The 15,348-nt window shown below is 41.2% G+C and overlaps 1 protein-coding gene across 1 annotated transcript in view; it reads left to right on the top strand.

Moving 5' to 3' along the window:
* Positions 1-6,742, top strand: part of REXO5 (RNA exonuclease 5) — a 35,533-nt gene extending 28,791 nt beyond the window's left edge. Inside the window, exons 16-20 of the mRNA XM_077760536.1 lie at positions 1,151-1,243; positions 1,832-2,048; positions 2,271-2,458; positions 3,671-3,789; positions 6,492-6,742. Of these exons, the coding sequence (XP_077616662.1) occupies positions 1,151-1,243; positions 1,832-2,048; positions 2,271-2,458; positions 3,671-3,789; positions 6,492-6,573 (699 nt within the window). The 3' untranslated portion in view covers positions 6,574-6,742. The remainder of the gene's footprint in view (positions 1-1,150; positions 1,244-1,831; positions 2,049-2,270; positions 2,459-3,670; positions 3,790-6,491) is intronic.
* The last annotated feature ends 8,606 nt before the right edge of the window (positions 6,743-15,348 follow it).

The following is a 15,348-nucleotide window of genomic DNA, read 5'->3' as shown; positions in this document are numbered from 1 at the left end:
TCAAGTCCTTTGCCCATTTTTAATTGGCTTATTTGATTTTTTGCTATTGACTTTTATGAGTTTATATATTTTAGATATGCTTTTTTTTTTTTTTTTTAATTTGAGGCAGCAGTTGTAAGCAGGGTGAGGGGCAGAGGGAGAGAGAGAATCTTAAGCTCCATGCTCAGTGCAGAAGATGCAGGGATTGATCCCAGGACCCAGGAATCATGATCTGAGCCCAGATCAAGAGTCAGATGCTAAACTGATCTACCCAGGCACCCCTAGATATGAAGCCTTCACTAGATATGTGATTTGCAAATATTTTCTCCCATTGTTAGGGTTGCTTTCTGACATTGTTGATTGTATCCTTTGATGTACTTCTTAGTTCTGGTAAAGTCCAATTGTCTTATTTTCTTTTGCCAAATCAGTATCATAAAGCTTTTCTCTGGGAGCGCTTTTATCTCCATGGTGATGTTATACCTCACATCATCAAGCAGAAAAGCAGTCAATTTGAAGACACAGCCTATCCAGTGGAAGTACTTAACCTCCCCACGCTTATAAGAAAGCTGCATGTGTGAAATTAAGCTAACAAGACAAATTAGTCTCTGTGACTTGCAGTGATGACTTTAGTGGTTCATAATAAATAATATGAAAAGCAAGTTGGTTAATAAAGATTTACTACTGCTTTGCTCCTACCACCCAGGAAGAGAAAGCTTCAATTTAAAAAATTTCTTTTTTTAATGTCTTGTTTATTTTTGAGAGAGAGAGAGCGTGAGTAGGGGAGGGTCAGAGAAAAGAGGGAGACACAGAATCCAAAGACAGGCTCCAGGCTCTGAGCTGTCAGCACAGAGCCCCATGTGGGGCTCGAACCCACAAACCGTGAGATCATGACCTGAGCCACAGTTGGACGTTCATCCAATTGAGCCACTCAGGTGCCCCGAGAAAGCTTCAATTTAAATGACAAATAAAGGTTATTTATTGTCTGAGAAATCACTTAGTGAACCTTGGTGATGCCACTTAAAGTTGATCTGCAATCACTGTCTAGCCCAGCACAGCAAAGAGAACATTTATTCTGATGGCTTTGGCCACTAGTTTAGGGCCCTTTCCCAGTCCCTTCTTTAACAGTTTGAACCTAGAAAGCAAAGATAAGAAAATCTTGTTTTTTCTGCAGCCACATCTCTGTATTCAGTATGAAGTCCTGGAAGCTGCCCAGCTGGCCATAGAATCCTTGGATGGCATTCTGGTAGAAGGTGCCTGCATCAAGGTAGGGTGGCCAGAGAAAGCAAAAAGCAGCACCCTTCAATCAGCCCTGACCTAGCATGGTCCTATAATACAACAACAGCTTGAGAAATGCCTTCAAGAGGCCCAATAAGCACAAGATTTTGTGTTATAGAAAGCCTTCCACCAAGCCCAGCATTCTTCTAGCAGTGACCCTAAAATATGGCAGCTTTTGTTTTTGTCATAATCAGCCTGGGCTACACTGGGCTCTTCCTTGTACTCTTTATCACTACTTAGACCTCAAAAGGTTTATTCTATATATTTTTCTGTAGCTGCCCCTTTCTGTAACTTTTAAGGAGGTCAAATGGTGTTTTTAAGTTTCTTACGCAAATTATTTCATTGGGGTAGAAGTCAGGGAACTCATTTCCATTGCAGGGTATAGGAGGAGAGTATATTTACACAAAAATATTTTCATATGTATTTATCTAATAAGTCTCTACCATAGTACTCTGTAGCATTTATCATTAATCTCCTTAGATAAGGAGACTGCAGAATTAAGTTATTTGCTAGTATATAATAGGCCTGGAGATTGAAGTGGTGACTTGCTATCACTAATGCCATCTTCCTTGGTTAGGTGCAGAGGCCTGTGACGGAGCTCACCCTTGATTCTAGCAATCTTGTGAAGGAGCTAGAACAGGATTCTGAGAACCGAGGTACTATATACCTGTCTGGAGTGAGTCAAACCTTTAAAGAACACCTAATGCAACAGTCCAACGTTTTCCTTGGCCTGGAAGCTGTGATCTTGCCTAAAGATCTTAAAAGTGGAAAGCAAAAAACATACTGTTTCCTAAGTAAGTCTAAATTACAGAATGTAATCTTGGGGTAATGAAATCAGGGATGGTGATAATGTGAGGTCAGAAAAGGTTCACCAGATAAGACTTCCTGGGGGACTGGACCTGGTCACCAGCTGATTCTGTCCTCCCCTGGCCCTGGCTGATCTCCAACCTGGATGGTGACCATGGGGACCAGGCCTTTTGGCCCTTAATAACAGAAGGGGGTATTCTTGCTTTCAGAATTCAGAACTTTTGGCAGTGCCCAGAGGGCTCTCAACATTCTCAAAGGCAAGGACTGGAAGCTGAAAGGCAGGCATGCCCTAACCCCCAGGCATCTTCATGCTTGGCTTAGGGGCATACCTCCTGAATCAAGAAGGACCCCAGGAGTTCGTGTCATACCTCCCCCTTCTGAGAAGCAGGCCTTACAGGTGAGTGAGTAAGTGAATCCTGGGGTCAGAGGGGAAAGGTAGTGGTCTTGGTTTGTTAGCTCTAGGCATTGTTTGGCCTTCTGATGTTTATGGAAGTTAGGAGAGTCCAGCTCAAGTAACACTTAAAACCCTTTGATCTTTCCCTCCACCCCTTCCCTAGCATTAGTTTTATTTTATTCTCCAGCTTCTTCCAGCCCTAGACAACATTTTTCTTTCTTTAAAATCTCTTTTGCTCCCTCCATACCTGCTAAAATCAGGTTTGTTTTTCTTTTTAATGTTTTATTTATTTCTGAGAGAGACAGTGTGAGCAGGGAGTAGTCAGAGAGAGAGAGGGAGACAGAATCTGAAACAAGCGCCAGGCTCTGAGCTAGCTGTCAGCACAGAGCCTGACACAGGGCTTGATCCCACGAACTGTGAGATCATGACCTGAGCCGAAGTCGGACACTTAACCAACTGAGCCACCCAGGCGCCCCTAAAATCAGGTTTTTAATCCTCCAGATGGCTCTCCAAGGGACTTTGAGGGCCTGCTAACAGAAGAGATTAAAGCGCTGGGCAAGTCTTTAGTGATTCAAGGCTTCCCAAAGTGGAGTTACATACACAAGATGATTTTTAGTGGTCATAGATGGACTTTTTCCCCCAACTTCTGTACTAAGATCTTGTTTTTCTAACGCTTATTAAAGTATATAGCAATCACATTGAACCTGTGAGACTTCATACATAAATTTATGTGATGTGAGAGAAGAAACAGACTCACTTTAAAGAAAAATGTTAGAGGGATACCCAAGCAGAAGAGTGAAGATAGAAGGTGAATGGCTAAAGTTTGGGAAACACTATCCTACTCTCATTTCCCACACTTAACATAAGAAATAAGAGACCAGAGCTGGTGAGTGACTTGCCCAGGTAACAAAGATACTTAATGACAGGAGCCAGACTCCTTAGTCTGGAGCTCTTATTAGTGATGTGGTTCCCTTAAGTCACGGCCCTGGAAGACCCATACAGAGTAAACAACAGTTATATACTCCTAAACCTACCTGTGGACTAGGGATGCAAGTATGGACAGGGAACCCTTAAGTATGAGCTTTAGCTTCAAACAGAGCATTTCTCTAGAGTCTCTCCTGGGATCCCATGGTCCAAACCCTGAAAAGTTGCAGCCCTTCCAAAGGTGAGCAGAGGGTACTCTGGCTGAGTGTTAACACAGGACTTTGACCCTAGGTTCTGAAGGTGGACCACCCAAAGGTAGCAGCCTGGCGCTGGGGCCGGAAGATAGGAAAGCTCTACCACAGCTTGGGCCCGGGAACCCTCTGCCTCATCCTGTTGCCAGGAACCAAGAGGTAAGGACTGAAGGGCTGTCCCTTGATGATTCTAGCCCCTGGACTTTAGCTGTTCTTAGAGAAAAGCCTTTTGTTGATGTTCTCTTTATCCATTTTACATGTATATGCTCTTCTATAATTTGTTTTTATTCCCTCAAGGAGATAGCTCATCCCACTTTAAAGTCAGAGGTCTTGGGTCCTACAGCCTCTGTAGGACAGGTGGTATCTACCTAACCCCACTTGAGTAAAAAGTCAAGAAGTTCTAGGGAAAAGCCTAGACCAGCTATGATCTTTCTCACATTTTAGGAGTATGTTCCCGCCTTCTCTGCCATCTCCCTTTTTGCCAAAGAGAGCCTGTTTTGCTGATTCTAACAGGCTCTAACAGGAGTATTGGAGCAGAACTCTGGGTCCAGTCCCAGCTCTGTCACTTATTTCCTCTTACAGGTGGTCAAGCCACTTAACCACTGTGGGTCTCAATTTCCCTTTGGTAAAATGAGAGATTTGGAGTAAATCAGGGATTTTTAAACCTTTCAGCTATAAAACCTTTCGTTAAAAGAAAAATTACTGTTAAATCCTAAAGCATGGAGATAGGCAACTCTAGAATGAGTTAGTGGCTGGCTGGATGAGCATATATATTGGGGGAGAGGGACAACTGCTTTTGAGCAGTTTGAAAATCACTACATTGTATTTATTTTTGAAAATTTTCCTTAAAATTTTGACATTCTAGGATTCTTTTCCAGCCGCAAGGTCCCAAATGGCAGAACATGCTTGCCTCAGGCATTAAAACAAAGATCAGAAATTAATTTCCTGTCATAAAATTCTTACAACATGCATTTCAGGGCCACTAGGAGATGGGCTACCTTCTGGGCAGCTTGAGAGAATTGCTGTCCATGAGGAACCGAAGCTATCGTTAAGTGTTTACGTCAAAACAAAACAAAACAAAAAAACCTTACACTGATATACTTCAAACAGGCTTTTGTGGGTAGATTAACAGCACGAGGTGACCATAAGTTGCCAAAAAATCTTTTTGGTTAAGAGCAGACTCTGAAGAGCATACCTACTTGCCCTGAAATAGCTTCTCAGAGCCAGTGGAGAGGTGGAGGTAGAGTAAGGGACTTCTTGTCCTAGGTAGATAGATTACTTAGACTGCAGTTCTCCGTTGTACAACTAAGAATAGGCCAAAGCTTTCTCCTTCCAGAAGTGGCCAGGATATTCTACTGTGGATGACGGGTTGAGAAAGGGAGCAAAAAGGCTTAGGTTATGACTAAGGCAAAGGTCATAAGACACACTTGCCAAGTCAAGAAAAAACTCTGGAAATAGTAAAAATCCTGGAGCAAGGAAACCTGATGTTAACTCCTTTCTTTTAAAAGTTACATTTTGAGGGAGCGCCTGGCTGGCTTAGTCCAGAGCATGTGACTCTTGATCTCAGGATCAGGAGTTTAACCCTCACACGTGGAGCCAGATTAAAACTAAAAAAAAAAAAAAAAAAAAAATTTTTTTAAGGTACACCTTGATTTCTATAGCCATGTTGAGCAAACCCAGCAGGAGCATGCATTTCCTTAAACTATAAGCTTTCTGTGTGACTAACTTCTCTGGGCCTCATCTTAGCTAGCAACTGTCTCCCTGATCCTGATGCCCTGAGAAACGGTTAAAAGCACAGGAAGAAGCAGAGAATAGTATTCCTCATGCTTAGACCCTGACTCAGCTCTTAATCCTTTTATTTCCAGTAGATGCTACTATTTTAAGTATTGCAATATTTGCCATAATTCATCAAACCCTTAATGTCAGTTACTGCACTAAATACTTACCTGTGTTTTCAGTTGATGTTGTTGAGTGCTCCTTTAATAAGTGGAGAAAATGGTTCAGGTTAAGCATAGGTCACACAGCTATCAAGTGCAGTTAGCATTTGAACCCTCATCGTCTGACTCCAGAGTCACTCTCCAGCACTCAAAGCTCCAGTCTTCCATGGTCAAAAGGATAGTGCTTGTTAGCCTAAGTTCAGACATCAGGTATTGACAGATTCTGTTTGTCTTTGCTCATTTCTACCTGATTTGCCTTGGAGAGCTCCTCAGCCCTCTCACCCAATCCCTTGAATATTCACCACAAGGTGGCAGGGAACTAAAATATTGACTCCTAAATTCTAAACACTGTACCAAGTGTTTTACAACATACATTACTCTGTCACTCAATTTGTTGAGTGAGTTGTAGGTTTATGAGCCTGGTTTTTTCTGAAAAGTGGATGTAACAATTGTACCTGCATCAGTACCTCCATTAGGTACAGAAGCCCTTTTGAGGATTAAATGAGAATGCATATAAAGTGCTTAAAATAACGCTTAATACATGGTGAATGATCTGTATGATGTATGAGGAAATGATCTGTGTATTTTATCTAAAGTCTTCACAAAAGCCCTGTGAGATACTAAATATTTAATGGTTTTATAGTTGAAGAAATTGAGCCTCAGTTTGAGGTTATTCACCTTTGGTTGAGGTGTGCCTCATATCTGTTAAATGGCAGAGCTGACTTGATTCTGGGCCTTTGGAACTGGTCAGTATTCTTTCCGTTGAATCATTTTAAGTAGGTAGCTTTCCATAAACTGTCTCCCTGCTTGTCCCCTGCCCCATACACATACCCAAAGGAACTTACCACCTTTTACCTATGAGTTTGTAACCGTTCTTTCACCCCTGTGGATTAGAAACCTATCTTCATTCCCCATTTGTTGCAGCACTCATGGATCATTCTCTGGCCTCGGACTGATGGGAATAAAAGATGAAGAGGAAAGCACCACCCCAAACATAAGTTTGTGAGTCTGCCCATCATTTTCCATGTGCCATTTCTTATTCCTTATGGATAATGGCAGAGAATGTGGTCAGGCTGCAGCCTCTTTATCCAGCAGACAAGCTTTTGTGTATTACCTAAGAAGTTTAGTCCATTTATATGGCATGTACAAATTTTCAATAAATGCCTAAAGTTCAAGCATTCCTGATTTTAAGATGGGGTGAGGGGAAGGAAACTGGTTTGTACTTTTCTTTGTGTCAGTGGGTTTATACACAGGAAATTGTAGTATGTACTCATTCTATGTAGCACTCCTATTAAACGGTAATATATAGGTAAGGAAACTGGGGAAAAAGGACTTCCCAGTGGAGAAAATGCAGCCATTATGCAGGGTGTCAAAGTTGTAGTATCTATGAAGCAAATTTCTAGAAGGGACACTTTTCTTATTGACAGCTGTTAAAAAACTGAAGGGGAAAGAGACTGAACTGAAAATCTGGCAGACCCCCCCAAACACAGGAGAGTGGAAGACTAAGCTTTTTACCAACACTGGAAGTGCCCTTCCAATTCCATTTTTAGGAATGCTTCCTTCCCTTCAGTGAGACTGCAGTGTCACCCTTCACCAATAGGTGGCCCCATCATACCAGATCTTCCTCTTAGAACTGAAAGCTTCAATTTCAGTAAAAGCTACTGCTCTTATCATCTCTCAAAATATTAAAGTTCTGTGTTGGAAAGGATATGGGTACAGGCACACACAATTCCAAAACAGAGCTATTTAGCTGTCCTCTAGAAAAGATGAACTAATCCAGTATACAGTATGTATCATACCAAAACCCTTATAAATAAATTGTTCCATACACTGGGACCCAACAAGTCCACTTCTGTAGTAGTATCCGATGATAATAGGATAGTTTCACACAAACTTGTATGGAGAAGATATCACAGGGTGAGCACAGAGGAATTCTTGGTAGCTATTAAGTGGAAGTGGACCTCTGGATACAGATGGACTCTGAATCCTAGCTTTCTTACATATTGTGTGAACTTGAATAATATTTCTGTGTTTGGGACAATAACAGTACATACCTGTCTCATGGGATTGTTGTGAAGATGTGATTACGCATTCCTAATATATGTTGTAGGAAATACAGAGGGTTATAGAGTAGTATGTGTAGTTTATAGAAAAAGATACACCAAGATATGCATAGGTTTGGAACAAAACCTGGAAGACTATATGTCAAATGTGAACAGTATTTTTCTCTTACTAGTGGGATTGGAAGATTAGGTTTACCAACTGCTTTTGTGTTTGGTTTTAAGTCACCATATAATACTTTTTTAACTAGGAACTTAAATTAGCTCTCAAGGTTGGGCATATAAGGCAGTGTTCAGTCCTTTTAACTGGCCCTCTGTAGAAGTTGGGAACCAGGAGCCAGAACTGAAGAGCTTGATTTAGGATGGAGACACAACACTTAAAGATCTCTTATAAGAAGGAAAACTCCCCAGGTGTACAGGGAGGCCCTAAGACCATCTTGAAACTGACAGTGCTGCTGAATTCTTTCTCTACCTCCAGCTGAGCTCCAAAGCTATAGGAGCTTAGCTGCTGTTTACTTTTTGAGACTCCAGTCCTGAGACAAAATAAGTGTCTGCCTTTGGATATGGACAGACCTCTGCTTCTGGGCAAGCAAGTTAAATCTCATCTGAGTAGAATTCCCACAGCTTATAAAATGAGGACATATCTTTTTAAGGATTATTGTGAAAAGTCAAAGATCCAGCGTGTGGAAAATGACAGAATAGTGGGCTCTATAGGACTTTCCCTCTCTGAAACTCAGTTACTTCACCTTTAAAATGGGGACATTAGTACCTAACATCAGAAGGTTGTTATGAGGATTAAATTAGGGAAAACCCACATTCAATAAATGACATTTTACTGAGAAACATTTTCCAAGTGCAGGATCACAGAACAGACTAGGCTCCATGTGCCAAGGGCACTGCCATTGCTCCTAGGAATAGCCAAAGCCAATTTCCTTCTTCTGGATGGGCGGTTTCCCAGTGGGCCCCCAACTCCACAACTCTGCAGAGATGGGCCCAGACCTGAGTCTCTGAGGCCTCAAGTCTGCACACTCTGTTCTTTCAGCTGATGCTTCCACCTTTTAGAAGCCAAAGCTGCCAACTTGGCCTCTTGCAAAACACACATTCCATTCATAAGTGCATTTGTGCATTTTTCCTCCCAAACTTCTAGGCAGCCAATGCAGAGCTGCCAAGGCAGCTGCTGGAGAAGCAGCTTCTCATTTTGGGGGGAAAAAAGCAGCTCCCAAGAGTTCTTACAGCACTTGGTTTAGGCTTTGAACATATTACTCCCAAATTTCTGACCACCTCACCCATAGTAGAATTATCCAGGACACTCAGCCACATTCATTTTCATTTCCTTTTGTCGTCCTTTTTGTAAATAACCTCTTCCCTATTATAAAGACAACAAGTGGCAACTTGGAAAATCCAGAAGTTAGAGTCGCATCTATTCCCACCACTTAGAGTCAACAATTGCCACTATTTTTAGTCTTTCTATCATACTTTTCCATTATTCAAAAGCAGAGATTTTAATAGCTGCATAATATTCCAACATATTGATATGTGCCATAATTTCTAAAACCGCCCCCTATTGACACTGAAGTTGTTACAACTGATGCTACCAATTATATCCTTCCACAACATCTCTGACAGATACTATTTATTGAGGAAACATTCCTAGAAGTGAAATTACTGGGTTAAAGAGTATGAACACTTAAGGTTTTTTTTTTTTAATTCCATATAAGCTTTTAACTTGTGTTTACTAACATTGATTTGTTTCAAATCTTTGCCAATTTGAAAGGTTAAAAAAAGCTTTTCATTATAGCTTTAATTTCTACTTATTTGGATATCCTATAGATTCACATCTATTTTTTTCAGAAGCTTTTTGGCCAGCTAGTTTTCTTTAAGATCTCCTTATGGATTAAGTACAGTGTCCCACTGGTCTTATTGTAAAAATGTTTCTATTTTAAGATAGTTTTAGAAATCTTTAATGATTTCTTCTATTTGCTCTTGTACTTAGAAAGTCTTGACTGATTCAGAGATCAGTAGCCACTGACAAGTGTGTGTGTGTGTGTGTGTGTGTGTGTGTGTGTATTTTTTAATTAATTTTTACACTTTTACCTTTATTCCTCCTGTTTTGGCATATGACAACTTCTCCCCTGGTATTTAGATTTTACCCATTTATCTATCTTTACTTACCCAATCAACGGAGGATGTATCCTTTACTATGTAAGGCCATGTATGCAAGAGCCTGTGTCACTGTTTTCTGGTCTTTTCTTACACTAGGTGCCATACCATTTTGTAGCTCTATATTATGATACACTAGCAATTTCAGCAGTACCCCCTCCCCCAGATAAACACAGGGCCATGGAGAGTTTCCATCAACATGGATTACAAAACACTACAATCAGATGGTTTGCTGTTGACTCCACTAGGACTATTTCAGCACCCCCTAAGACAAGAGACTTAAGGTTGGAACATTACATAGGAAGAATATTAAGCCTAGATAAGAGCCTTATGGCTTTCATAAGACGGGGTCTCCTGTGAAATCACAGCAAAGGAAAGGAAATGGGAGAGGTTGGGCTGCCTCCCTTACCTTTCTTTCCCAGGCAGACTAACCCTTTTGAGCCTAGATTGAAACCCAGAGCTAAGACAGAACTTCTAGAGCCAGCCATGTGTTTTTGGCAAATAGATTTGAGAGAGAAAAGGCCAGTGCTAAGATGACTCTTCTGTACGTCTCTGAACCCTTAGCACTACCTTCTGTTGGATCTCTCTTGTTAGAAACTGTCCATTCTACATGTAGAGTTAAGCTCGTCTCTGGTGTGAAGAAGTTGCTTGCTCCTCATCAAAAAACAAGTTGGATTTTAGCCATAGATTATCTGTACAGCTGTATAGCACCATAACACTTTTGAATAGCTCTAGGCTCTATACAAGCACTGAAATCAGTATCTTTTACTTTGTAATTTTCCACACCTCTATTTGTTAAAGCCCTGGCTGGGCTCAATACCTCAGAAAGGCAAAGCACAGCAGACACAAGCCCAAGAGCCAAATGGGGAATAAGTACATGTTTTGGATATCTACCTTTTTTAAGTGAGGGAGAAAGAAGTCACTACCCCTCCCCTAGATTTCCTTCCAGCCTCCATCTCATGCTAACCTTAGTAATAAGAGTAAGGGAAGATAAAAAAAAATCCAGTTCATTGAAGAAACCTTTTAAATCTCTCCCTAGCTAGAGGATGTATCCGTGACTCCCAAATCCTTTCCAACTGAAAAGAAAAATAAAAGCACATCTAATCCCACCACACTGTACTTACTTATTTTTAGGAGATACCAACATGAGGCTGGAAATCTTTGGGAAGGTTATTAGGGCCTCCATCAAAGAAGTAAAATGGCTGGCCAATAGCTTTCCTGAATATAAACAATAACAAGACAGAAAATACAATGAAAGGAAGCTAAGGGTCATAACTGGTCTACCATAATCAGACTCCTAGGATGTACGAGCCAAATAGAGCCATCAGGGATCATGTTAGTCTAAGCACTCCCATCCCCCCACCCCCCAATTTGGCACAGAGGGAAGTTGAGCCCCAGGAGGGGTAGTGACTTGTGAAAGGTCATGTGTGATCATGCCAACCCCCCATCTCCTCTCCTCTGGATTCCTTGCATTACTCACCTGACATCCTTTTGGAAATCTTAAACTTACATGACTTAGGTGCTTTTTATAAAGACTCTTTTAAATCCTAACACTCTGGTAGAAATAACAGTCTCTTGAGTTTACAGATGAGTATAAGGAAGCTCAGAATTTCACTAACTTGCCAAAGGTCACACAGCAGTGGCACTTGACAGTTGCAGCTTGTCTCCTTTGCCTTAATCACTGTCAACCTGATGTAGGAGCCATCCATTAGCACAGTGCTCAAATTCACTTTTTGTTCCTCATGGGAATCCACAACAGTTGCTATATTAAGACTATTTAGGTAGTGGCCCTGTGAGGCCGTATTTGCTTTTTGTCTACAAGTATTACGACCCCAAAGGCCATTAAGTTTGTGAGTGGGAAGTCATCCATGTTTGAAGTCTGAGGATCCTGTACCATCTGGATTATTTTCCAAAGCATAGGAACTGCTATCCAATATCATGGTGGAAGAGCCTCCCGTTGGGTAAATCTTGCCCCAGAATTAAGTCATTGGTTTGTGTTTTTTTTTTTTTTTTCTTTTCTCTCTCTCACAACTGTCAATAGTCAAGTAAACAAATTTATTAAATCCAACAGCAGGTAACCTTTCAAATTAAAAAAACATCAAAAGAAAAAAGTAGACAAAGACCAAAAATTGTGTAACAAGTTAAAAATATTCAAGGGGCCATTTGGAGAGTGCAACAGTGCAGAGAATACAAACAAAAGTATTGATCTTTGTCAACAAGTTTGTACAACCTCAAGAAACAGACACACTGGTCACAAACCAAGAGGAATCCACAAAGGTGGAGGGTCACATGAGTAGTGGACTCATCACCTCAGTGGGTTAAGGCAGGGTATCTGTAGGACCAATTCATCCAAGCCCCATTTGCCTATTGCTTCAAATTCCCCCTTTGAAACCTAGAGTCATATTCATTAGTGCAACAGGTAAGAGGAGTTAATTACAGATTCGGGGTTGGGGACCGGAATCAGGGAAGACACTTCTCCCAGAATAAATGGGAATGAGGGGGCTTCTGTTGAATGGCTTCCTTTGGCAATATCCAAGATTATACTGAAAGGAGGGAAGGTGCATGGTGGAAGAAGGGATCTATGAAAGCAAGCTTAGTTTCCAAGAGGAATAGGGAGGATGGATGCTGCATTACGTGATGATTACTCAAAAGCTATTTGAATCATCTTGACTTCTGCAACCAGTGCTCAAGCCTGTCTTTCAGTAAAAAAAACACCTGCAGATCCTCACTAAAACATGGCCCCCAGTCCAGGTTAAACTGGATATATGCTATAATTACAGCTAACCATAGGAATAAACTTCTGAAAGGGGGTGAGTGGGAACCCCTTCTACAGGATTCAAAAAACAGATTATGGACTAAGTAGAGGATCACTGTGACATATCCTCAAATGAGTCTCAACACACTGTAATAACTTTTAATAGTCCTTTCAGCTGTTTAAACACAATACTGCTAGAGTCCACCAATGAAGACCTTTGTCAGTTTCCAAGATTTTCAAGTCACCACTAATCAAACATTAGAGACACAAGAAATATGCCAAAGCAGGCAGCTAAAACAAAACAAACCTAGCAGCAGCTTCTTTCCACACCCTGCAGGCTCCAGCACTGAGGACTGAATTTGGCATCAGCCTCTTGGGAAATCAGGATGTTTCAGAGACTGATTAAATACTCTGTGGCTTAATCCCTTCTTCCTTTCTAAGCTAGTTTGTGCCTTCCTTAGGGAAGTTTTAGTATCGAAAACACTGCCCTATGGATTTTCAGTTGGATTTCTTTGGGCCTGTGGGCTTGGTTGAAATGTGGATCTCTACCTAGCTCTAATTTTCCTTATGAGAAGGGTAGACCTGGTGTCTGGGACCCATCTCAAACACATGGGCACATCTGGCACAGATGAGGGAATACTGCTGAGGCATCCAGCTGAAGCACAGCAAAGTCATTAAAATAGGTGGGGTCAACGATACATTCAGATATGGCAGAGATGGGGGAAGAGCATTTCAATGAAGCAACACTTCATCTCATACAGCCTTCTAATTGCTAAACACCACAAACTCAGCCATTTGCGAAAACCAAGAAATTCCCTATACATATTCAATTTGTTGTAGTTGCCCTCAGATATTTGCCTATTTTCGAAATTGCATCCACATCCTGCCCTCTTCACACCACCCTGGTGTTATATTGTTAAAGTGAAGAGTGCACTGGCTTACCTGAGGGGCATGCATTTGGCCTCTTCCACACAATTTACTGCTCACTCAAACAGAAAACCTATTTCTAGGTTAAAGGACCAGAGATCTTTCATTTCCCAGAAATCTGACTACAAATACTATATATACCCCATCTTTGATCCCTTTGCAAAACTGCTTTTCCTGTGGTCAAGCATTGGCCCAGAGCTACTGTGGAAGTTTGGAATTTCTTGCATCAGGAAGCAAACCTGGAAGGAATCTTTAAGTCCTTCCCTAACTGCTCCCTTTTCTGATTTCTCATTTGCATTTCTGTAATATTAAAAATATAATCGAGAATAATTTCTTTACTGGCTCTTCTATGGGGGGTGGGGAGGCTGAATAGTTAATTTACAAAATCCACCCAGTCTAGAACACCTAATGCATGGAATGCCACCTTGTAAGCTGGGGAATGAATCCAGTTCCTCCAGAGTCCTCAGGATCCTCAATGTCTCCCTCTTATATGCACTTCTATCCATAAACCCTTGTGATCTAAGAGAGCCTTACCTGGTGAGGAGAAGCAGCCTGCCTTTCCCCCTTTTCAATCTTGACCCAGTCCAGAATCAGGAAGAACTAGAAGTTGCAAGCTGGCTGGATGAGAAGGCAGTCCCCTTTTAAGACCTCAGTCTGGGCACCCCGACTACAGTTGAGCCCACAGAACCTGACGAGGGTGGGGTAGGGAGGGGGCTAGAAACTTTTCAAGGAACTTGTCTTGGGCTAGAAAAAAGCCAGCCATCTGGCCTGAGACCGTCTTCAGATTTCTAGCAATATTGCTAACTTGCTGTGGCTGATTTTAAAGCTTCCCTTCTAGCCCTCTAGAAGGAAGAACAATAAGGTTTAGGGGCTTTAAAAAAAAAAAAAAAAAAACAAAACCAAAAAAACTCCCAAGTACATTTGCTAGGTCATTGTCAATCTTAGAAAAACATCGACTGCAGAAATAATCCTCTTTGGAAAGATGGGAGCCTGGACCCATAAGGCTACTAATAAAGGAACTCAAAATAAGGAAATCCTGCCCAGGCTGAGAAACATTTACCTGGGAGGCAGATGGGAGTAGTCAGGGAAGAAAACTCCAAATGTTTAATAGAAAAACTCTCATTACCTCAAGAGTATAAATATTTTAAAAGTTTTATTCAAAAGGTTCCCTTTTCAATCTGTTCCAAAGTGTTGGAAGCTGAACTGTACAAGTTCCTGCCACCCACCCTTCCAGTACAGTTTTTTGAGGATGTTTTTTTAAATGGAAAAATAACAAGAGGACCCTCTACTGAAACCAGGTAGGACCAGAGTCCGCTCCTGTGTGGCAGTTTGGCCAAAGCTGGCCTTATGGAGCGAGCACATGGAGGAGTCTGGGGAACTGGGCCTCCCTTGTATGAGTAAAGAGCTGAGAAAATTCATCTTCTCTTTAGTGAAAATGGTCCAAATTCAGATTCAAAAGCCTCCATTTATGACACTCCCTGGCACTCTTCTTATGCTTTATATATTGAAGGCAGCTCCCTCTTTATGGCCAGTTTTAGCAGGCAAAGAAATAAAGGAATATAGATACATATATGTGTATATATATATTTTATATAGGTAAAATATATACATATCTTATATATGTATATATACATATTTGGGGGTAGGGAAAAAGAGAGGAGGGTCATGTAAACCTAAACAGTCATCACATTACCCCAAATGAGCCTGACATTAACAAAAAAGATAATAAATAACTCCTGGGGATTAAGTGACAACATGGGTGCAGCAAGAAGGGAAAGGGCACACGTTTAACTATTAAATACACTTCTATATTTGTTTGGCAGAGTTCAGACCAGTCCCAGGCTTCTGCACTTGCCAGACAAGTAAGCTGATGATAATT

The sequence above is a fragment of the Crocuta crocuta genome, unplaced genomic scaffold, assembly GCF_008692635.1.
Source record: "Crocuta crocuta isolate KB4526 unplaced genomic scaffold, BGI_CrCroc_1.0 scaffold73, whole genome shotgun sequence".
Taxonomy (NCBI): domain Eukaryota; kingdom Metazoa; phylum Chordata; class Mammalia; order Carnivora; family Hyaenidae; genus Crocuta; species Crocuta crocuta.
This window is presented reverse-complemented; position numbering and strand designations above follow the sequence as displayed.